Source organism: Stegostoma tigrinum, chromosome 14, assembly GCF_030684315.1.
Source record: "Stegostoma tigrinum isolate sSteTig4 chromosome 14, sSteTig4.hap1, whole genome shotgun sequence".
Lineage (NCBI taxonomy): Eukaryota > Metazoa > Chordata > Chondrichthyes > Orectolobiformes > Stegostomatidae > Stegostoma > Stegostoma tigrinum.
The window spans coordinates 5,831,337-5,856,280 of NC_081367.1; the positions used below are offsets into that span (position 1 = coordinate 5,831,337).

Below are 24,944 nucleotides of genomic sequence, written 5' to 3' on the forward strand. Positions count from 1 at the left end.
TAGTGAGTCAAAGAATATGGCAATTGCATTTGATACATTTTTTTCCAGAGGAATGATTCCTGAATAGTGTCTTTCTTTTAAGTTAACAGTTGACAAATAATGACCTTTTGTACTAGAGACACATTTTAAAGTCTGATTTATGCCAGCTTTGATGTTTAATACATTTATTTTCCAAGTATGTGCTTGAATATAATGTAAGGTCGGTAGGGCATGGTCCTTGTTGAAATTTGCCAGCGTTGTGAGTTAAATGATTCTGGTAGAGGATTTCATTAAGACTGGTTCACTGAGGCACAGGTCTGCTTAGTGCCTGACAGTATCATCACGAAGCTTGTGTTTTTGAGTTTCGTCTGTGTGCTTCAATAAATCCTGTGACCTTCTTTTAGTTCTGTGACCTTATTTTAGTTTTTAGCAGTAAGCATATGGAACCCTTCCAAAAATGTGACATTTCATTGCTGCATAGTAATTGACATTTGCTTCTAATGTGTTCTGTCGTGAGAGGTACTCAGTATGGCTGAGTGTGTCTGAGCAGCAAAGGTCTGCAATTTGGATTGTACTGCTGGTGTTTAATCCACACTTCTGGGGCAGGCGGGGGGCGGGGGGGGCGAGAGAGAGAGAGAGAGAGAGATCGTTCTAGCATTTTAAACTTCTGTTGGATGCGAGTACAGTCTTGCTTGTTGTCATTGTGTTTCCTAAACCTGATGGGGCAGACTAGTTGCCCAAAATACACCCACATGTATCTGGAGCAAGCACATGCAAATTCAAACCCAACCTCCTGGTTTTCTTACCTCCTGTTTACACTAGTTAGCTGCTGATATTTATTTGTAGCTGTGTTCACCATTCTATTCAACTGGAAGGGCCTGTTGAAGGAAGAGTACTTAAGGGGCCTGTCCTGAGTCCAGAGTGGCTGGCTATGCTCACCTACCCGTTAAATTGAAATGAAACTATTTTGCAGGCAGGTCTGTGGTTCCTTCCTTCCTGCCTGCCAGCCCTAGGGGAGCTGATGCAGCAGGTCTCTCTTCCCATTAGGCTTGTTATGTTTCAATGGCTCCTGTGCCAAAAGTTCAGCCCAGCTGGATAGTTCACCATCCTCTGAAAATCCAGGGCTGTCCACATTGCATGCAGCATTCTACCTTTCCAATTCAAATTCTTCAGCTGATTAGCCACATGGTTTTATATCTGATATTGGCTCTTACAATCCAATGTCTCTTTCCTGGAGGCTTCCTTCAGTACCACCTCTCTACCTTCCTCTGTGACCTTTTCCTCTTGCCTGGGAGTGTCCTGGGTGTCATGGTGGAATTTGCTGCTAGTTCTCATTCTGTCTTCACCTGGCATCAACAAAATGAATCGCCATGCTGTAAGTGTTTGTTTGTAATGGGTGGGAGCCTTGGTTCCATCACCCAACGCTATCCAGTGCTATTGTGTTAAAGACAATTATAGACCATTGTCACACCCCTGGCAGTTTTATTGAGCAAGATCATCATATTCAGTTCAACATTTTGTCAGCTAAGACCATCCCCTACCAAGGTTAATATTTTTGCTTTGGATTGGAGTACTAGAGATGCTGTAATGATCTTGATAGTGTGAGGAAATTGAACTAACACCTATAACGTAATGCAAAGTAAAAATCCAAAAAATGCTGATGCTGGAAATCAGAAACAAAAACAGAAATCAATGAAAAAGCTGCACAGATCTGGCAGCATCTGTGGAGAGAAAGAAGAATGAAAACCTCAAATTTTCTGAAGAAGGGTAACTGGACCCAAAACATTGTGTTTATCTCTTGCCAGAACTGAGATTTTCCAGCAATTGCTGTTTTTGTGTTTATAATATGCTGGCCTGACCATCTCTGATTCTTCCAAGTCAAGTACCCACTGGATGCCAACAGCATTGAGTTGAGGCTATTTATTAAATAACACAGGAGGAGGCTGTTCAGTCCATTGAATCCACACAGGCTCTCTGCAAGGAAATCCCGATTGCCCTGCAGGTTTAGCTTCTTCCGGTACCCTTTTGAAATTGTTCAGTGTCTCTGCTTACACTCACCTGGGCTGGAAATTTCCAGGTCATTAACCCTCACTGCAATTTTGTTTTTTTTTTAGAAGCTTGCTCCACAGATTCCTACAGCTGTTGCCCAAGACCTTAAGTATGTCTCCCTTGGTCCATGCGCAGTCAGCTCCTAGGAACATTTTTTCCTTTTCCCAATTACTTAAACCTGCTATAACCTCATGTACTTCCATCAAATCTCCAGGCAACATCTTTTCCTTTAAGGAGAGGAGTCTAGTTTTTCCACTCTAACCTTATAATGAACATCCCTCAACGTTGCAGGATATTCTGGTAAATCTGTTCTGTGTTTTGTCAACAGCTGTTACATCCTAAAGGATGGTGACCAGGACTGTGTACTGTCTTTAGTTGAGCTTAATCAGAGCTTTTGTTAAAAACAAAATTTCATTTTGAAGGCTCTGTTATATTCAGTTAAAAAGGGTACGGTAAAGTTGTCCTTGCCTTACCTGACGATAGCGTTGGTGTCTCATTTGAGAGACAGCCGATGGTGGTTTAAGCTGAAGGTCTCAGATGAGGGAAGAGGTTGAGAAGGAGGGTCCTTCATTGTAACCTCAGCTATGTCCTGCCAACTTCAAAGATTGATGGATATGAACCTCCAGCTCCTTCTATTCCTATACACAATTTAAAGCTGTCAAATTAAGTTAATATTGCCTCTTCCTATCCCTTCTGCTAAAATGTGTCCCTGCAGACTGCTGTGTGTGAAATTCCATTTCCCCTTTGCCTGTCCATTCTGTTAGCCTATCTATCACATTGCAGGTGACGTTTATCAGCCTTTTGTTTGATTTTTGTTTGAAGATTACTGTTTAATTACTGTTAACACCGCTGAGGTTCTTAGTATTTTGCGGTACAGCATATATATTGCTCCCAAATACTTGTGAAAATTCCAAACTAGTTGAATTCTTGCTGCCTTTGTATTGCCTCAGTATTGCCATTTTTTTGTTTATCTGCATGAAGTGAGAATGTAACTTTGTCTTCATAGACTACCCTCAAGCCCCCCTTACCCAGTCGGCCCATTGCTCCGGCTCCGTCATCTGGCCTCGGACACTTGGCTGTTCCTCCGAAGGTGTCGGGACATGTGCCTGTTAGCATGGACGCAAGCGTAGCACAGGCCTCTGCAATCCCTGTGGCTACAATCAGTGGGCAGCAGGTAAGAGCACCGGTTCTCCTAAAATGGCAATTCGTAAGTGTGCCCTTGCTGTTTAAACAAGAGCAAACCATTCAATCCTGCGGTTGTCATTTCCGTTGCTGACTTGATGCTGCATCATTTCATTACTAGGGTCATCCCAACATCCCTCATCTGATGGGTACCAACGTGCAAATGTCAATCATCCGGAACTCTGTTCCAGCTTCGCTCCATATTGGACCGTCCACAGCACAGCCACAGATGTTCTCATCGCACGTGCCAAGAGGTAATGCATTAGGTCTAGACTGTCAGTGTATGTATTTCTGTACACTTTTGTGTGTGGAAATAAAATAAGAGTAATGGATTGTTGCATTTAACTTTGTGGATTCGTTTTATGGTTTTTTTAAAATTAAGTTAAAAGGTGAACTGTTGCATTGCTCAGTGATCAACTGGGTGTACGACAATGGTTAATGCACATTCCTTCCTTTGCGTTTCTGTTTGGGCTTTATAAATTATACAGATGAGGTAACTTACATCATATTGTTCCATCATGTAAATAAAATCGCAAACCTATTCACTTTCCACTGTGTTTAGGCCCTCAGATTGAAACTGTCCTCAATACAGCCTGTTAAACAATCTGTTCTATAATGCGGTTTAAAGGCTAATCATGTTTATCAGGTGGCTGTCTTGGTGGCATTGTCCCCAAGGTCTGGAGTCTATGAATGCAAGCCTTGCTTCACACATGGGTGCATAAACTATGTTGACAGTTTAATGAAGTGTTGAGGAGAGTGTTGCATGCCACTTGAGCCCTCAGTGAAAGAGTTTTAACTTGAGATCCACCTGCCTGCACCGGTATTTTAGTGACTTGAAAAACAATTGTAAATGGTCACTTTACATTCCTGGGGTCTTGATGTATCGGTAACCATCCATTTCAGATTAGCTGGTCAATCATTTCACGTGTTTCTATGACTTCTCTGCACTCAAGTAATTCTGGTCAATTTGAGAATTCCTTGCTGGTGAGTCCCCTTTGGATGCTTCTCAGAGGCCATTTTTGAAAATTACATGGTTTCATTCATAGGTGCAGCAGTAGCAGCAGCAATATCAAGTTCCAAAGTAACTACAGTCTTGCGTCCTGCTCCAGCACCGTTACCAACAGCTGGAAATCCTCAGACTGCTGTGCAGCATTCTCTGCACCTACCTATACAGGTAACCAGTTTATTTATAAATATTGAGCATTTTTAAAATTAAAACCTTTCATCATGATGGAGTTGCAATTCTATTGAGATCTGTCAGAATGAGTGTCATGTAGTTAAAGATAAAAGACTCTACATTCAACAGACTGCTAAAAGAAGGGTGTAGATGAGGTGAAATCCTCAACTCTTAGCAAGACTGAAATCACCTCCGTAGACTGAGAGTGCACTGGACTCCATTACCCTCCCGGGTTGATCATGGGTTTTCTGCCCAATGCTTGGCTGATGGTCAAAAATATGTCTTTCACCACCTCTTTGGGTCCATCTCATCACGTCCGCTGCTGTGAACCCTTCTCTACACCTTATGCCTTCATCAGATGCAAAGTGGATTTGTGTAGTGCTTTCTTTCCTTGGATTTCCAACTCTGTTCCACATAACCTTCAAACCATTTGTGTCCGTATCCTCCAGCACCAAGTTCCACATGACTCCTCACATTGTCTGTTCTGAATTTGACTGGTATTTTGTGGTCCAGTTGTTGGAGTTGGCAAGACCTTGAAATTTACCCGGCTAACCCAAATAAAATCTTCACCCAGGTTTATTCTATCCATTGACTTTCTGCGTCTCACCCATCCTCCTCTTCTACCTTGTGGGTTCTAGTTTCCAACCAGTCCACTAGTGCAATCTGAGATGAGATGATCTTCATCCCGCATTGCTCCAACCTTGTTTAGAGGTCGATAAAGAGCACTGATTGTATCTAATGCCATGCTGCATTGTGTAGATTGAACAACAGCTGTTGAGGAAACTGTTACCACGGCAGCTCCTGTTCTATCAAACTGAAAGATTACTGCTTTCTAATCTCAAAATCTACTGAAGGCAAATGTCTAAGAGAGTGGTGGAAGCGAATTCAATGGTCTGTCTCAAAAGAGAGCTGTTCATACATTTGCAAAAGAAAACTTTCAGACCTCTGGGGAAAGCTGGGGAATTGCACTAAATGGATCAGTCTATCAAAATGCCAGCATGGACATGATGGGTCTAACTGGCCTCTGCTGTATGATTATATGATTAATTAACCTCCAATGTATCAGCTTGCACTGTTTGACATGCTGTGGCATTGCCTTACTGTTAAAGTGTGTTAATTTTATTTTTTGTTTTGCAGTCTCGCCCGCCTTCGACCACCTCTACAGCAATCCCTCCAGCAGTAGTAGCAACCGTTTCTGCAACACGAGCCCAGTCTCCGGTCATTACAACAGCAGCAGCTCATGGGACAGATGTGGCCCACAGGTAATTTCAAGAAATCAGAGAGCCAAGTTTTCTTATGTAACAGCTCTGCATGGCAAAAGTTTAGGCATGTATAATGTTCTTAATATCTTTTAAGGTGCCTGTTCTTCACAGCCAGTGTATTGCCCATGTAATATGTAGCAATTAATATGTTAGTGCTTATCTTTCTTAAAAAAAACTAGAATTCAGCTGTTTGAAATACTGTCTTGTCTCAAGAACGTGACAGCTATTGATGTTGGAGTCTGTCCAAAGATTTGAGAGCCCCACAAGAGAAATAAAGCTGGCAACGCTGCTTTAGACTTGGTCCATCTTTTGGGCTGCCACCAATTGTTTAGAGTTATGAACAGCTCTGGCTGTCTTAGAGGTGGAGTCAGTGAAAATTGACCGTTTATTTATAATGCTGAATATTGTATCTGTTTTTCTAATCGACCTGTTCAGATGCTATTTCACACCTGTAGAGCAGGTGAGACTTGAACCCTGGCCTCCTGGTCCAGGGGTATGGACCCTACCAATGCACTGCAAGAGTTGAATATTGCAATGTCATTCTGAAAAATGCTGTTTAAAGCATCTGTTTGAATAAAGCCTGACATGATATCACTGTTGAATTTAGTGGAGGAACCTTGCAATACTTTCCATTATTATAAAATGTACAAACCTCACCTGATTCTGAATGGGGAGCTTTGGAGACAACTGAGGAGTTTAACTGCCATACCTTTAAGCAACAATTATCATTGGACATTGATAATAATGTGTTGGGTAACTTTTATTGCACAGTTACAGTATAAACCCAAATTACCGCCACATAAATCTCTGCTTAGACCCTACTTAAAGCATGTGCTCTATTCTGGCTGTTGGACTTCAGGAAGGATGTTTGGCATTGGTGGGATTGCAACACATGAACTACAGAGGTACTGAGGCTGAAAGGGTTAAATTTATTTCTGTAGCATGGACTGACCTGCGTACCCTTGAATATAAGAGATGGAGAGATTACCTAATTGAGGTGCTTGAATTAATTTAGGAGGAGTTAGGGTAGATAGTGTTATGGATCAGACCAAGCCCCCTGAAAATATTTTAAGATGGTCAGGACCCTAACTGTGTTCTTTTAAAAGTAAACGTGAAGTGCTGTGTTCCAGGTGCAATGCGACTGGTCAAACTACTTGACATAAGCAAAGCACAATTTATTTAAACACTATAACTAAAATATGTAACTAAAAAAATGAAGGATTTAGAATAACTTAACTACTAGAAAACCTAACTGAATAATAGATACAGTAACTACAAACTAACTAACTTTTCCAATATAGTAACATCCATTAAACACACCCCTTGGCAAAAAGGAAAATTCAGACACAGATTCTCACATGCAGTTCTCCAATCCAGGAGGAAAAAACATAAAAAGAAAATTCAGAGAAAGTAGCAACTGGGAGACATTCACTGAAGCTTCCAACTCTTCTTGAGTCCCCAAAGGCGGCTTAAACTACTGGAAAAAAAAACAGAAATCTGGATCTGAGAGAGCTGGCCACACCCATTCAGGCTTTTTTTAAAAAAAAAGTCTCATGATCCCCCAAGCTGTTTACTCAAGAGGTCTTCAGTAGTCAGTTCTGAATCTCTGCCTTACAACCTCTGTCCAAAAGAAAACAGGACAAAATAAACTCTTACAGCATCATCACAATAGGGCAAATCTGAGCGAGAGACATAACCTTAAAATTAGAGCTAGGTTGTTCAGGGATGTTGTCAAGAAAAGTACCTTCACAAAGTGCAGAAATAATATCTTCAGTTTAAACAAAATGTGTTGGGCTTGGAGTCAGTTGAAGATGTCAAAACTAAACTCGTTTTTGTTTGTTAAGGGTTACATAACCAAGTGGGTGTAAATGAAGTTCAAAGACAGATCAGCTGCAATCAAATAAAATGGTGGAACAGCCTTGAGGGGCTGAATCACTACCTCCAGCTCCTGTGCTCCAAACATCATAATCTGTCAGTAGATAGCGAGTTTTGAGAAGATTTGTAGCTCAGATTGAGGTTCTGGATGTGAGTTTGCTCGCTGAGCTGGAAGGTTAGTTTTCAGATGTTTCATCACCATTCTAGGCAACATCATCAGTGAGCCTCCGACGAAGCGCTGGTGTTATGTCCCGCTTTCTATTTATCTGGTTTGGTGATGTCATTTCCTGTTCTTTTTCTCAGGGGGTGGTAGATTGATTTGGAGCCAATGTGTTTGTTGATGGAATTCCGGTTGGAATGCCGTGCTTCTAGGAATTCTCGTGCATGTCTCTGTTTGGCTTGTCGTAGGGTGGATGTGTTGTCCCAATCAAAGTGGTGTCCTTCCTCATCTGTATGTAAGGATACGAGTGATAGTGGGTCATGTCGTTTTGTGGTTAGTTGATCTTCATGTATCCTGGTGGCTAGCTTTCTGCCTGTTTGTCCAATGTAGCGCTTGTCACAGTTCTTGCAAGGTATTTTGTAGATGACGTTTGTTTTCTTTGTTGTCTGTATAGGATCTTTTAAGTTCATTAGCTGCTGTTTTAGTGTGTTGGTGGATTTGTGGGCTACCCTGATGCCAAGAGGTCCGAGTAGTCTGGCAGTCATTTCGGAAATGTCTTTGATGTAGGAGGGAGACATCAAAGACATTTCCGAAATGACTGCCAGACTACTCGGACCTCTTGGCATCAGGGTAACCCACCAACACACTAAAACAGCAGCTAATGAACTTAAAAGACCCTATACAGACAACAAAGAAAACAAACGTCATCTACAAAATACCTTGCAAGAACTGTGACAAACGCTACATTGGACAAACTGGCAGAAAGCTAGCCACCAGGATACATGAAGATCAACTAGCCACAAAACGACATGACCCACTATCACTCGTATCCTTACATACAGATGAGGAAGGACACCACTTTGATTGGGACAACACATCCACCCTACGACAAGCCAAACAGAGACACGCACGAGAATTCCTAGAAGCATGGCATTCCAACCCAAACTCCATCAACAAACACTTTGATTTGGAGCCAATCTACCATCCTCTGAGAAAAAGAACAGGAAATGACATCACCAAACCAGATAAATAGAAAGCGGGACATAACACCAGCGCTTCGTCAGAGGCTCACTGATGATGTTACCTAGAATGGTGATGAAATGTCTGAAAACTAACCTTCCAGCTCAGCAAGCAAACTGTCAGTAGATATTCAAATAATGATCTCTTGTCTGAATTTGTTACTTTCTTTCCTCTATCCTTTGCAGTCGACCAGCACTGACCATCCAACCTCACCCGTCTGCTGCTACAATTAGCATCCAGCGCACTCAGCAACCTAGGGATACAACAGCTCGAATTACATTACCTTCCCACCCAGCAGTGGCTGCCCAGAAACCACAGCTCCATATTACACAGGTAACACTCCCCTCTCCTCCCATATGGGTTTGCTGCACAAAGAGTTACCGGGGATAATTCCAACTCCCATCCCTTTTCCTTTGAAACCCTTCCATTTTGATCCAAGTTTTAAGTATTGTTTCAGAAATGCCTAGTTCTGTGGCGTGGGCAATTACTGCTTTTGAGTCAATTCATGCCTAATGTAACTAGGGTGTAAGGATCAGTTGATTTTCTTTTTCTTGACTAATTAAGTCACTATGTTCTTGTTAGCAAGTCAGGTGATTGTAAATTATAAGTATCTTCAAGTTGGTTCAGAAGTGAAAGATGTTCTGCATTTGAGACAAATCTTCTGAGATTCTTATGCGTCTAGTATGTCTGCACAAAATACAATGCTGGCTGCTTTGCTAAAGTAATTCTCCAATGTCTCTGTAAATGTCAGGCTGTGATGATAGAACAAGTAGGACACATTGGATTGATGGCAAAATAGCCATCTTCTGTGAATGTGATTGACACATTCTTACATATACAAGAGCTTCCCTGTGTTTATCTGGATGCAATAACACAGGCATCGATGGATCTTCAGCCACCATTGCTTTTTCATTACAACAAAAGTTTTTTTTAATACAGATAAGCCACACTGGAAAACATTGTGTTTATTTAGGACAAATATGCTTCAGCAGCACTGGTTGTAGCCAGTGAGTAGTGCCAACAACAGCATACTATTTTGCCATCATGGCAGAGCTGCATATGTTCTCAAGCTGACCACTGTCAGCTGTTCCTAATGCAAGATCTAGTTATGCTGGCTTGGCATTCGTGTTTCAAAGCATGTTATATTTTGTGCTTGTATCAAAATAGCTTTGTTCCTATGGTCAGTCAGCTATTGGAAATGTTGTTGAAATCAGAGCTTGTAACATTGTCAGCCTCCAGTACCAACAAGCCAGTTCTCTTTCAACAGAAAACAATGTTCAGTACCGGGACACCAGTTGCTGCTGCTACTGTGGCACCCATTCTCTCCACAAATTCAATCCCCTCTACCACAAGTCAGGGTGAGTACCTGGTTTCTGAAAAATGCTTATATTGTACATGTGTTCTAGAGATTTCATCTTAAACTGCCACTGTTGACTGCTCTTTAAATGAAGATTACTCTGATAAGAACAGAGACAGAGAAACATACTCGACTTGCCTGAGAGTCATGTTGTAGGTCTGTTTTAAACATAAAATCCATGGACTGAGATTTCTTAACACAGTTGCTGGCTTCCAAATCAAATTTGGATTCGCATTTAGCGAGTTTTGAGAAGATTTGTAGCTCAGGTTGAGGTTCTGGATGAGAGTTTGCTCGCTGAGCTGGAAGGTTAGTTTTCAGACGTTTCGTCACCATTCTAGGTAACATCATCAGTGAGCCTCCGACGAAGCGCTGGTGTTATGTCCCGCTTTCTATTTATCTGGTTAGGTTTCCTTGGGTTGGTGATGTCATTTCCTGTTCTTTTTCTCAGGGGGTGGTAGATTGGCTCCAAATCAATGTGTTTGTTGATGGAGTTCCGGTTGGAACGCCATGCTTCTAGGAATTCTCGTGCATGTCTCTATTTGGCTTGTCCTAGGATGGATGTGTTGTCCCAATCAAAGTGGTGTCCTTCCTTATCTGTATGTAAGGATACGAGTGATAGTGGGTCATGTCGTTTTGTGGCTAGTTGATGTTCATGTATCCTGGTGGCTAGCTTCCTGCCAGTTTGTCCAATGTAGTGTTTGTCACAGTTCTTGCAAGGCATTTTGTTGATTGGATTCGCATTCTTTAATTGTTACAAGCCTAAAAGCAACGTGTCTCTAGGCAAATTTTAAAAAGTCACCTCCTCGGGTGAGCTGAGTAAACAATAAAAGTATGGCCACATGTTAATACATTCGATGTAGAAATTTTATGGAGAGAGTTATTACCTCTCAGTTGTATGGTAGTCCTCAACACAGTACTGAATCCGTGCTCTCAAAGTCACAAATAATATCATCTTAAATGACTGGGATAAAGATGCTCCTCATCTTTGACCTGTCAACCTTTGATACAATGTCTACATTATCCTCTTCCAGTGCCTTCCCACTCCAACAACCCGTGTGAGACCTTACTCCCTTGGCTCTGTTCTCAGTCAGCTAATTGTAGACTGGGAATCCCTAGCAATGATTTCCCTTCCTGGTTCTGCACCATTAACCTCTGGTGTCACCTCAGGATCCGTCTTCAGGCTACTTCCTATTTATCAGATGTGTTCTCTAAGTGGCATCATCTGAATATTAAAGGCCATTTTTTTGATTCTATTGAGCTACCATTGTATCTAAATTATCAGTTTGCTTGCCATGCATTCATTACAAGATGAATAGAATTTCCGCCAAAAAAGTATTGGGAAGAACAAATCCATCGTTTTCAGACCTGCTCCACATTCTGTTACATTTGCCACCAACTCAATTCTTCTCCCTGGCATCTGTCCCCACCTTTGTAACCCTGAGATAAGCTATTTTATTTCTGCATTACTCAAGTGGCCTATTTCCATCTCTGTAACATTGCCTCTGCTGAAATCATCTTCCATTTTTGTTATTTTTGATTTTGACTGTGCCTAGATGTGTGCTGACAGTATTGAGTTTTGACAGCTCACCACTACCACACTCTCGTTCTAACCTCCATGAAGCGAGGTCGTCCAAAATTCTACGGGCGCACGTCTTTGCTCATGCCTCTGTGCTTCTTGGCCTATAGTGGTTCCTAGTTAAGCAACACCTTGTTTTCAAAATTCTCATTCTTGTTTCAAATCCCCCTATAGCCTTTGTGCTTCCTTATCTCCACTCTCCAATGTAAAATTTGCATTCATCTAATTCTGGATCTTGAGCATCCCCAGTTTATTATGCCACCATTAGCGGCTGTGTCTTAATTGACCAGGCCCAATCCCTGAAATTTGCTCCCTGCACCTCTTTTTCCTTTTTAAGATACTGAATTAAATCTACTTCATTGTTTTTGGTTACCCGACCTGATGTCATTTTATTTGAAACATTGTCAATTGTTTATTTGAAACGTTGAATTACCTCATGTTGTTTTATTAAATTATAGTTACAGCATTATTAAATCATGCAGAAGTCTGTACTGCCAACGTCAGTCCTACTTTCCTGCGCTATGTCGATAGCCTTGAAAGTTATGATGCTTCAAGTATTCATCCAACTGCTTTTTAAAAATGGTGAGGTTTCCTGACTCAACTACCCTCTCGGGCAGTGCATTTCAGACCTCCATTACCCTCTGGGTGAAATGTTTTTTTCTCAAGTCCTCTATAAAACGCCAGCCTATCCCTTTTAAATAATGGCCCCTTATTATTCATCCTTCATCTAAGGGGAACAGCTGCTTTCTATTCACCCTGCCATGCCCCTGATAACCTTATACCCCTCTATCATTGCAAGTTATGGTGGAGGTGTTGAGTTATGAAAAAACCACCACCATAACGATTTGCATTCTTTTGTAACTTTAACACATGCAATTCATGGTAATTCAGTGTCATAACGTAACGTTTGACAGGAGTTAGGTCAAACGAATTAGGTGGTGTGGTGACCTTCAAGTTAAACACACCACAAGTCATCTCACTGTAATGAAAGAGTAGCACTATGGTCCTCTGAAACTATAGTGACTCTGATTTCTTTTTAAACTTTATCCCCAAAACCGCTTCACAATCTTTTCTTTAATTCAGTCCTGGGATGTGAGTGTTGTTGTTTAAGGTGGCATTTACTGTCCATCCCTAACTGCCCCAAGACAAGGTGGTGATGAACCTGAATTATCGCAGTCCTTGGGATGATGATGGGGGGAGTTCCAGGATTTTGACCTGGTGATGTATTTTCAAGTCAGGATGTTGGGGGTGTTCCTGTACATTGGCTGCCCTTGTCTTTCTGGATGGTAGAGGTTATGGGTTTGAAAGGTGCTGTCAAAGGAGCTTTGGTGAGTTGCCAACTATGCAAAATAACTGCTGTGGCCCATAGGAAAGGAATTCCCTGCATCAGTTAATGGCACCCATTGTGCTTTATAATTGGTTTCATTACAAACTGACATACAGGTAGTTTACTAAAGTGACATTTTGGAATGTAAACAAGTAAACATATCATTGGACTAAATAATTCACATCTGGGTCATGGCTGACATAGAATCATAGTATCCCTACTGTATGGAAGCAGGCCAAACAGCCCATCAAGTCCACACTGACACTCCAACGAGTATCCTTCAAAGAAACCTACTCCCCTATCCCGGTAACACTACATTTCCAGTAGTTAATCTACCTAGCTTGCACATCCCTGGACACTGTGGGCAATTTTGCATGGCCAATTCACCGTAATCTGCACATCTTTGGACTGTGGGAGGAAACCGGAGCACCTGGAAGAAACCCACACAGACACAGGGAGAATGCGCAAACTCCACAAGGATCATTGTCCAAAGCTGGAATTGCACCCAGGTTCCTAGTGCTTTGAGGCAGTGGTGCTAACCGCTGTGTTGCCTTAGATTGTGTCATTTTCCGGTATCATAGTGTAGCTCTTGTGACACAGTGGTAGTGTCCTTACCTCTGAGCTATATGGCTAGGGTTCACGTCCCACCTACTGCAGTATGTGTAATAACATCTATAACTTAGAAAATATCTCCCATTAAGTGGCCATTACTTGAATCCTGGCTTTACAGATTTCTCAGTGATGAGTGTTAACACCAAGGATTTGCAGTTGAACAGTTTTTGATTTCAGTCAGTTCATTTTGGAAAAGAAGGAAATTGAGGCCAGCATGGTCCATTGCCAGTGATTAGATCTGGCTGCAATTTTGTAAGGGTTGAAATCTTACTGTTCTGAAGTTGAATATTAAATTATTGTACAAATTGTGAGGCTGTGGTTCTTACTTGTACATATGAAGCCATTTAACTTGTAGAGCAGTCTTATAGGTTCAGGTTGTAAAGTTATATTTAAATTAGACACAACCTTTTGTCACAAGTCACAACATGTGTATAACACCCAGCATGTCAGGTAGGAAAGACTGCAATACCAGTAAAGGATTAATTTACTTAATAACTGTCTTATTCATATCAAATATTGGCCATTTTTAATATGGTTTCCAGCACTTAAGCCTATTTTTGCTGGATGTCTTACCATTAATCCCTTTTTGAAAGTAGGCTAAACATAGTTGTGAAAACAAAGTGCTAGCATTGGTTCCTCTGATCTTAGGAATGTCTTTTCTGCAACACCCTTCAATGGCTAGAATAATGCTTGATATTTAGCACAGTCTATCGTTTCAATTGCTTTTGGAAAGTTTTGGGTTTCCATTGCTGTAACAGAAAAAGCAAAGTTGGTGAAAAGTTATCATGAAACAAATACAAGTAAATCAAAATCTGATCCATTAATATATTTAAAAAGATTGTTACAGAGATAGTAGGAACTGCCGATGCTGGAGAATCTGAGATAACAAGTTGTCGAGCTAGATGAATACAGCGGGCCGAGCAGCATCAGAAGAGCAGGGAAGCTGACGTTTCGGGTCGAGACCCTTCCTCTGAGGGTCTCGACCTGAAACATCAGCTTCCCTGCTCCTCTGATGCTGCTTGGCCTGCTGTGTTCATCCAGCTCTACACCTTGTTATCTCAATATATTTAAAAACTACCTTTTCAAATGGTATTTTATTTCTAGTTAAATAATAAGACTGAAGTCTTTTTTTCCCTCTCATTTTGCTGTTCCTTTATCCCCAACTTGATTTATCGCTATTGCTATCAGCTGAGAGGTTGCCTTACTTAGGAAGTATGTCATTAGTTGTCTGCCCACTTTACTGACATTTTCACTGTTCACAATCCCGCGTTTTCTTTTACAGGTGCAGTTTCCCATGCTCAAGTGACGAGTAGTACAATTGTTAACATGACAATGGCCTCTCACACACCACACGCTCCTGTAGTCACCACTTCTACCATTCCTGTCGGTGAGTCGACATCATCAGACTGTAGTTGAAATGAATTTTGTTTGACCAAGCCTGTGTTTGTATTAAGAGATTTGAACAGTTCACGTGCGAGCTTCAGCTCTCGGTTCTGACTGATAGGTAGTTTGTATATGCAGAATTCTGCCTCCAGGGAGCAATGGAATAATGTATTGAATGAGATTGTCTAACTTAGAATTTGGTGAATTTTGCTAGAATGGTCCTTCCTATATAAGTGGGCTTGTGACCCTACAGTGCAATAAAATAATAGCTGGAGGGAAAATATAACTGCTCACCTAATCAGCTTAGAACATAGAACAATACAGCGCAGAACGGGCCCTTTGGCCCTCCATGTTGTGCCGACCTGTGAACTAATCTAAGCCCCTCCCCCTACACTATCCCATCATTATCCATATGCTTATCCAAGGACTGTTTAAATGCCCCGAATGTGGCTGAGTTAACTACACTGGCCGCAGGGTGTTCCAACTTGAAAGGTATAAAAACAGAAAATTTATGCCACAGAAGGATACCATTTGGCTCCTCTGTGCTGACTTAAAATAAAATGGAATACATTCCACCTTCCAGCTCCATGTCTGTACCCCTAAATTGTGGCATCTTGAATGAACATCTTTTAAATTCAAGGCAGTGAGTTCTTTGTCTGTCTCAGTGCATGAAATAATTTCTCAAGTTCCTTGGAACCTTGCAGTCGTTTACTTTAATTCTGTATCTCTGGTTATTGATTTCTCTGCAAAGTGCAGTAGGTTTTTTCCGACCCAATCTTTATTATCTTATACACCACATGTAAATCTCTCATTAGCCTTTCTCGTAAGGATTACAGTTCCAAACTAGCCAATCTATCTTCATGGCTAAAATTCTCCATTCCTGTCAACATCTCTAAGTTCCCTCCCCTAGAGCTTTGTGGGTCAATCCACCGTAGGTGGACTGCAGCGGTTCAAGAAGACAGCTCACTACCACCTTCTGAAGGGCAGCTAGAGATGGGCATAAATGCTGGACCAGCCAATGATGCCTGCATCCCATGAATGAATTTTTTTTCTAAATTCTCCTCTATTCCTTTGCGGTGCAATCACATTGTAATGTGGTGAGCAGAGTTGTACACAGCACACTGCAGCAGTGCACTGAAAATAAGAGGAGTCCACTTTTGAGATACCTAGAGATGGAATGTTGCTATTTTCTAATTTTGCACCAAGGTTTGATTTTCTAGGCAGGGTGTACATAAATTCATTTGTTCATCCACTGCAACTTTGGAAGAGTCACAGTAACCCTGATTACCTGGCACAGGCAAGAAGGACTGCAGTCTCCACCACTAATGTATGCTATTTTGTCTTGTGTTCCAGCAAAAGTTGTTCCTCAACCAATAACTCACATGTCCCCACGGATCCAGCCTGACTATACAACAGAAAGAGGGAACCTGATCCCCATACCAGGTCACAGGGCCTCGCCTAACCCTGTTACCATGGAAACACGAACTGAGAACAGGTAAGTTGTCAGATGGAGCTATGATCTCCAGTGCTTGAGTCGGTAGGTTAGAAGCCCAAGTAAAGATTTTTGTGGATGCCCAGATATAATGTAATTGATTTGTGTCAAGGTTTTCCCCTTGCATCTGTCCCATTCCCATCCTTCTGAGGATGCTGACTTGTTTTTGTCCACAGCTGCAGACATGCCTGTTAGTACTTTAGAGTGGCCCTGAATTGAAGTGTGATGGGGGAAACTATCTGCCATTACCTACCTATCTCTCTGGCCCCCCTGCCCAACTAAGGACCCCTCCCTCCCCGTCTCTATTTCTTTCCCACTCCAAGCCCCAACTTTACCATTAACTAGCATGGGATTGTCCCCCCTTGTTCCCGACCCTGATTTCAGGAACCTGATCAAAAGAATGCACTTCACTGTCTGTGCTCACAGATTGGCAGTGTGACCCCTATTTTCTAATCAATCTGTTCAGAGCTGATGGTACCAGCCCTCTGGACCGCGGGTAGGACACTGTGCCATAAGAAGCCCCTGAACTTTTTTTAAACCTACTTTTCTAATTAGTCTGTTCAGATATTATTACACCCATCTGGAGCAGGTAGGACTTGAATATCAGCCTCTCTGTTCACTTGTAGGGACTCTACAAAGTTTGACAACGTCACCAATTCAAATTGAAGCAGCTGCAGGTACTGAAACCTAAATTAACATGTCGAGGTTTGTTCTAAAGTTAAATGGTCTAGTCCCAGGTCAGTTTGTGAAGACCTTTGGAGTTGGTACTAATCAAAATCAACTCAATGTTCGAATTCCTTTTCCTTGCCATCCAGACAAGTATCTATGCAGTTCCAGTATTATCTGCCAGCTTACCCACCATCGGCTGCTATTCCTGGCTACTCAACGCTGGCACACACCTTCCCAATAAGCAGCACAGTGTCTACAATACGCCAATACCCAGGTATGGATCTACTGCATTAATTCATTCATGTATTTTTACAGCAACCAGGATGGGAATGAATGTGAAACAATGAGCTGTCAGAGGAGTTGAGTCGAGGGAGTGTTGAAAGCTCAAATAGTAAATGTTAGAAGTAGTCAGCAGATCATACAACTGTGGAGAGTGGAACAGAGTTAATGTTTCAAACTGCTGACTGAAATGTTTTGCTGTGCAATATTAATTCTCTTTCCCTTTCTACAAATGTGCCCTGACCTACTGAATATTTCCATCATTTCCTGTCTATATTTAAGACTTCCAGCATCCAAAATGCTTTGATTTTATATAATTCTTTAAAGATGAGTTTGTTGGCTTACTAAACTAAGAAATTCTGAAGGTCTGCCATTCAATTTGAACTCCCATTTTGTCAGTAGCTTCCTTGAACTCTGCTTCTAAATAAGTCTGCTTGGAAACATATAGTATTGAGCTCCCAAAGATAAATATGTCCACTTAAGAACATGACAACACCCCACTGGATTTTAAATTTTGCAATATCTTTCAAAAAGAATCCAGCTTAATTGAAAGTATGCATTTTGACTGACCTAATTTCCTGCACTAAATTTCATCACAGGTGTTTAATGACTATACAGTAATGTTCATGTGATTGTTAATTGCACAATAATTAGCTGGTACATTTAACACTAACTGTCATGAAGGTTTGTATCTGTTATCTTTGCATTATTCCCACTGAAGTGAAATAAAATATCATGGAACAATCTTGTAATGTTCCCTTTAATTATGATAGAGAGCCGCTTGATGTATTTCATGCACTTGTCAAAAATTCCAACTGTGATTTGATGTGGATGTTGAGAGTTAAAATTTAGATAAGATTGCTTTGACATTTGATGTTGCAGTTAGTGAAAGTTGTGCTGTTCTTATTATTAATGGAAATTCTGTTACTTAATTACGTCTATCTCCTGTAGACATATTTTTAGTCTTGGCTGGGCTACATAACCGCAGATGTTCTTGCATCTTGAGTAAACACATAAAACTTAATTTCTACAGTGCCAAAAGTGTATTGTATATATTTAAATCAAGACTTTTTATAAAGTGCATGACATGTTAAATAGACTTTTCAACTGATTTTTAAACCACTTCCAGAGTGTATTTTTTTTTAACTTAAATCAATTTTTTTTTTACAAAGTAACCACTGTTAAATGAACCCAGTCCTGAAAGTGCAGACGGCATCTGGGTGAAACTCCACGGGAACTGACCAGCATGTTGTCAGGCTGAATACCTGTGGATTTTGTTTTCTCTGAATGGGTTAGCTTGTCTAGTGCAGCTGGATATCTGGACAGTGATCAGGAAGTTCTTTTCTTTTCACCCAGTCTGCAACCCTTCTGTTCACTTTGAGTTCTGATGTCTGTTGAGGATACTTGTCTGCTCTTGTGACTAATCCTTCACTAGGTGCAGTGATAATAAAACTGAGACTACCTGGTGCCTTTGACACGTGCTACACGAGGAAATGCTATTATTTAGAGGCATCAGAATTTTAAGTGTAATAAAAACAGGAAGTGCTGGAGAAATTCGTATCTGTCAGCATCTGTAAGAGAGAAATGGGTAACGTTTTGAGTGCGATTTGACACCCCTTTAGAACAGCTCGAGATTAGTTAAGGCTAGTGATAGGGCTACCTGTTTTTATGATTTCTACGCATCTACTTAATAAATGCTTTTAAAGGACTAATTTGCAGAGCAATTGAGAAAGGGCTTGGACTGTGATTGAATTATAAAGTTGTTTCAAACAATGGACAGGATGGGCTGAATGGCCTCCTCCTGTGTTGAAAGGTTCTGAAACACACTTTTATAAGCCATGAGCCTTCTGAATAAATTCAGATTTTGAGACTAATCTCTAATCTTTGCCTCAGTTTCAGCACAAACACCAAGCTCTGTGTCAGCAGCAGCCATTGCGGGTCAGGCAGGTGTGGGTGTGGCTTCTACTGTCCATCTGAATCACATGCAGCTGATGACAGTCGACACCTCTCATGCACGTCACATTCAGGGGCTTCAACCAGCGTCGATTGGTGCCCAGGGGCTTCAGCCTACTTCAGTCGGTCCCCAAGGGATTCAGCCAGCTCCACTTGGGGCACAGGGGATTCAGTCAACGTCTATCAGCACTCAAGCGATGCAGCCTGCACCACTTGGCCCTCAACAGACCGCCGAGAACAAACCACCAGGTAAAGGGGGAAGCTGCATTTTTAATAATTTATGGACTTGATTATACCGCTGCACAGGGCATGGAAATAGTTGCTAGCAAACATCCTTAAAGTGAAGTGATTATAGTTGAATTCCTGATATTTTGATAATGCAGCCGGATAGACTTGCATGTCCATATGAGTAAATGACTGAACTATTTGGGAAAGCTATTAAAAATCATGTTTTGCTTTATAAATGGAGACAGAGTAAAAAGCAAGAAAGTCACGGTGAATGTCTGTAAGTTTGTAATGGTTAGGCCACAGCATGATCAGTGTGTTCAGTTTTGGTAGCGCACTTCAGGAAGAATGTGAAGACCTGAAGGTGCTGTTGAGAAGGTTTATTAGAATAGTACCAAGGGTGAGGAACATAGAACATTACAGTGCAGTACAGGCCCTTCGGCCCTCGATGTTGCACCGACCTGTGAAACCAATCTGAAGCCCATCTAACGTACGCTATTCCATTATAATCCACATGTTTAACCAATGCCCATTTAAATGCCCTTAAAGTTGGCGAGTGTATGACTGTTGCAGGCAGGGCATTCCATGCCCTTACTACTCTCTGAGTAAAGAATCTACCTCTGACATCTGTGCTATATCTATCGCCCCTCAATTTAAAGCTATGTCCCCTCGTGCTAGCCATCACCATCCGAGGAAAAAGGCTCTCACTGTCCACCCTATCTAATCCTCTGATCATCTTGTATGTCTCTATTAAGTCGCCTCTTAACCTTCCTCTCTGTAACGAAAACAGCCTCAAGTCCCTCAGCCTTTCCCCCATAAGACCTTCCCTCTACACCAGGCAACATCCTGGTAAATCTCCTCTGCACTCTTTCCAATGCTTCCACATCCTTCCTATGATGTGGCAACCAGAACTGTATGCAGTACTCTGCAAACAAGGCTGCACCAGAGTTTTGTACAGCTGCAACATGACCTCGTGACTCCGAAACTCAATCCCGGTACTAATAAAACCTAACATACCATATGCCTTCTTAACAACCCTATCAATCTGGGTGGCAACTTTCCGGGATCTATGCACATGGACACTGAGATCTCTCTGCTCGTCCACACTACCAAGAATCTTACCATTAGCCCAGTACTCTGTATTCCTGTTACTCCTACCAAAGTGAATCACCTCATACCTTTCCTCATTAAACTCCATTTGCTATCCTTCAGCACAGCTCTGCAGCTTATCTATCTCCCTCTGTAACCTGCAACATCCTTCCGCACTATTCACAACTCCACTGACTTTTTAGTGTCATCTGCAAATTTATTAACCCATCTTTCTACGCCCTCATCCAGGTCATTTATAAAAATGACAAACAGCAGTGGCTCCAAAACTGATCCTTGTGGTACACCACTAGTAACTGAACCCCAGGATAAATATTTCCTGTCAACCACCACCCTCCGTCTTCTTACAGCTAGCCAATTTCTGATCCGAACCGCTAAATCACCCTCAATCCCGTGCCTCCATATTTTCTGTAATAGCCTACCGTGGGGAACCTTATCAAACGCCTTACTGAAATACATATACACCACATCAACCACTTTACCCTTATGCTCCTGTTTGGTCACCTTCTCAAAGAACTCAATAAGGTTTGTGCGGCACGACCCACCGTTCACAAAACCGTGTTGACTATCCCTAATCAAATTATTCATTTCTAGATGATTATAAATCCTATCTCTGATAATCCTCTCCAACACTTTACCCACAACCAAAGTAAGGCTCACTGGTCTGTAATTACCAGGGTTGTCTCTATTCCCCTTCTTGAACAAGGGGACAACATTTGCTATCCTCCAGTCTTCTGGCACTATTCCTTTAGGCAATGACGACATAAAGATCAAAGCCAAAGGCTCTGCAATCTCCTCCCTAGCTTCCCAGGGAATCCTAGGATAAATCCCATTCAGCCCAGGGGATTTAACTATTTTCACACTTTGCAGAATTGCTAACACCTCCTTATGAACCATAATCCCGTCTAGTCTAATAGCCTGTATCTCAGTATTCTCCTCGACAACATTGTCTTTCTCCTGTGTGAATACTGACAAAAAATATTCATTTAGCGCCTCTCTTATCTCTTTGGACTCCACGCACAACTTCCCACTACTGTCCTTGACTGGCCCAATCTTACTCGAGTCATTGTTATATTCCTGACATACCTCTTGAAAGCTTTAGGGTTTTCCTTGATCCTACCTGCCAAAGACTTCTCATGTCCCCTCCTGGCTCTTCTTAGCTCTCCCTTTAGGTCCTTTCTAGCTAACTTGTAACTCTCAAGTGCCCTAACTGAGCCTTCATGCCTCATCTTTACACAAGCCTCCTTTTTCCTCTTGACAAGAGATTGAACTTCTTCAGTAAACCACGGTTCCCTCGCTCGACCACTTCCTCCCTGCCTGACAGGTACATACTTACCAAGGACACGCAGTAGCTGTTCCTTGAACAAGCTCCACATTTCAATTGTGCCAGCCCCTGCAGTTTCCCTCCCCATCCTGTGCATCCTAAATCTTGCCTAATCGCCTCATAGTTGCCTTTCCCCCATCTATAACTCATGGCCTGCAGTATATGCCTATCCTTTTCCGTTGCTAAAGTAAACGTAACTGAATTGTGATCACTATCACCAAAGTGTTCACCTACCTCCAAATCTAACACCTGGCCAGGTTCAATACCCAGTACCAAATCCAATGTGTCCCTGCCTCTTGTGAGCCTATCTACATACTGTGTCAGGAAACCCTCCTGCACACATTGGACAAAAACTGACCCATTTAAAGTACTCGCACTATAGCATTTCCAGTCAATATTTGGAAGGTTAAAGTCCACCATGACAACTACCCTGTTACTTTCGCTCCTATCCAGAATCATCTTTGCAATCCTTTCCTCTACATCTCTGGAACTTTTCGGAGGCCTGTCGAAAACTCCCACCAAGGTGACCTTTCCTGTTTCTAACCTTAGCCCATTCTACCTCAGTAGACAAGTCCTCATCAAACGTCCTTTCTGCCACCGTAATACTGTCTTTGACTAACAGTGCCACACCTCCCCCTCTTTTACCACCTTCCCTGACCTTGCTGAAACATCCAAACCCTGGAACCTGCAACAACCTTTTCTGTTCCTGCTCTATCCATGTCTCCGAAATGGCCACAACATCGAAGTCCCAGGTACCAACCCATGCTGCAAGTTCAGCCGCCTTGTTCCGGATGCTCCTGACGTTGAAGTAGACACACTTCAAACCACCTTCCTGCCTGCTGGTACACTCCTGCGACCTTAACCTTATTCATCACCTCACTACTCTCAACCTCCTGTACACTGGAGCTACAGTTCAGGTTCCAAACCCCCTGCTGAATTAGTTTAAACCGTCCCGAAGACCATTAGCAAATTTCCTCCCCAGGATATTGGTACCCCTCTGGTTCAGGTGTAGACCATCCCATTTGTAGAGGTTCCACCTACCCCCGAATAAGCCCCAATTATCCAGGTACCTGAATCCCTCCCTCCTGCACCATCCCTGCAGCCACGTGTTCAACTATTCTCTCTCCCTATTCCTCGTCTCGCTAGCACGTGGCATGAGTAACAAACCAGAGATAACAATTCTGTTTGTTCTAGCTCTAAGCTTCCACCCTAGCTCCTTGAATTTCGGCCTCACATCCCCAACCCTTTTCCTACCTATGTCATTGGTGCCTATGTGGACCATGACTTGGGGCTGCTACCCTCCCCCTTTAAGGATCCCGAAAACACGATCTGTGACATCACCGACTCTAGCACCTGGGAGGCAACACACCAACTGTGAGTCTCTCTCGTTCCTATCTCCTATGTCCCCCTAACTATGGAGTCCCCAATGACAAATACTCTCCTCCTCTTCCCCCTTCCCTTCTGAGCAACAGGTACAAACTCTGTGCCAGAGACCTTTACCCCATGGCTTACCCCTGGTAAGGTTCCCCTGCCCCCCCCCCCCCCCCCCCCCCCACAGTATCCAAAACTGTATACTTGTCATTGAGGGGAGCGGCCACAGGGGATCCTTGCTCTGTCTGCCTGTTATGTAGAGGGACAACAGAGAAGCTTAAGGCAAAAAATTAATAGAGGTATTGAAAATTGTGAAAGGATTCGATAAAGTAAGCATGGAGAACTATTGGTGGGAAAGTCAATAACCAGAGGAGAAAGATTGAACATAGTTGCTAAGACAACTGCTAAGGTAGTTTGTATTTTTTTAAAAATGTATTGAGTTAAGATTTGGAATACACTGTCTAAAGGGGCAATGAAAGTAGAGATTGGAGTTCCCAATTAGAAGGGAATCGCAATAAATTTTACTACAATATGGGGAAAGGGCAGTGGAGTGTGGGGTTTTTTTTTGGATTTATTGCTCCTTAAGACCTATCTTTTTGACCAAGCTTTTGGGTAACTTTTCTATTATCCCTCACTTGTTCACTTGTTAAAATGTATCTATGAATGTTCCTGTGCTGGGATGCTTTACTACGTTATAAGATGCTTTACAAATCCAAGTTGTTGGCCTTTTCAAGGAGTACACATGATTTGCAAATAGGTAAAAAAACAAAAGAACTGCGGGGGTGCTGTAAATCAGGAACAAAAACAAAGTTGCTGGAATAGCTCAGCAGGTCTGGCAGCATTTGTGAAGGCAAAAAACCGAGTTAATGTTTCGGGTTCGCTGACCCTTTCTCAGAACTGGACAGAATTTGAGGAAGGGTCACCGGACCCGAAACATTAACTCTGTTATTTCCTTCACAGATGCCGCCAGACTTGCTGAGCTAGTCCAGTAAATTTGCAAATGAGTGTTTCCTGTGCTGTACGATTGCGATTCTTGTGATTTGTCTTATTAGTTTGTGTAATTTATTTGACCTGGCTATTTGAGCTTAGCCCTAGTTGCCTGGAGGCGTAGTAGCTCATTTATGTGTTCCTAATACTTTTAATTATAAAGAAGGATTAATAAATTTTGTCTGTTGTCTAGCAGAGCCTCTGTTACTCGTCTGATAAGCCAGGGGGGAAACCTGTGTTTATTCAGTGACTTTAATGTTGTAAAATGCGACATTTCACACGAGAAAGTTGCCAGACAAAATTGCCGGGAAAAGGGGGCATTGGGCAGGTGACGATCTTCTTGGGCGGATTCATGTGTAATAGGGGATCCCGAAGGAGAAAAAGACACAAAGGTGGAAAGGTTAAGGAAGGAAATTGTAGAACTTGGAACCTAACTAGCTGAAGTCATGCCTATAAATTGATGATGCAGAAACAATGATGAACGAACAGTATTTGTGGTAGGGTCAGTCAGCAATGTTTTGCTTGAAAGAAATTCTGCCTAATCCTGAAACTGAATGTTGACCAGGCAGCCTGACAGA

General features: G+C 42.0%; 1 protein-coding gene across 6 annotated transcripts in view; it reads left to right on the forward strand.

Moving 5' to 3' along the window:
• The window catches only part of LOC125457837 (histone deacetylase complex subunit SAP130-like), a 56,136-nt gene that overhangs the window by 14,815 nt on the left and 16,377 nt on the right, over positions 1-24,944 (forward strand). For all 6 annotated transcript variants that reach the window (XM_059650963.1, XM_048542495.2, XM_059650961.1 and 3 more), the window contains exons 4-13: positions 3,035-3,202; positions 3,332-3,464; positions 4,257-4,384; positions 5,525-5,649; positions 8,890-9,037; positions 9,972-10,062; positions 14,859-14,963; positions 16,313-16,454; positions 17,267-17,394; positions 19,293-19,601. In XM_059650963.1, coding sequence (XP_059506946.1) covers positions 3,035-3,202; positions 3,332-3,464; positions 4,257-4,384; positions 5,525-5,649; positions 8,890-9,037; positions 9,972-10,062; positions 14,859-14,963; positions 16,313-16,454; positions 17,267-17,394; positions 19,293-19,601 — 1,477 coding nt within the window. The remainder of the gene's footprint in view (positions 1-3,034; positions 3,203-3,331; positions 3,465-4,256; positions 4,385-5,524; positions 5,650-8,889; positions 9,038-9,971; positions 10,063-14,858; positions 14,964-16,312; positions 16,455-17,266; positions 17,395-19,292; positions 19,602-24,944) is intronic.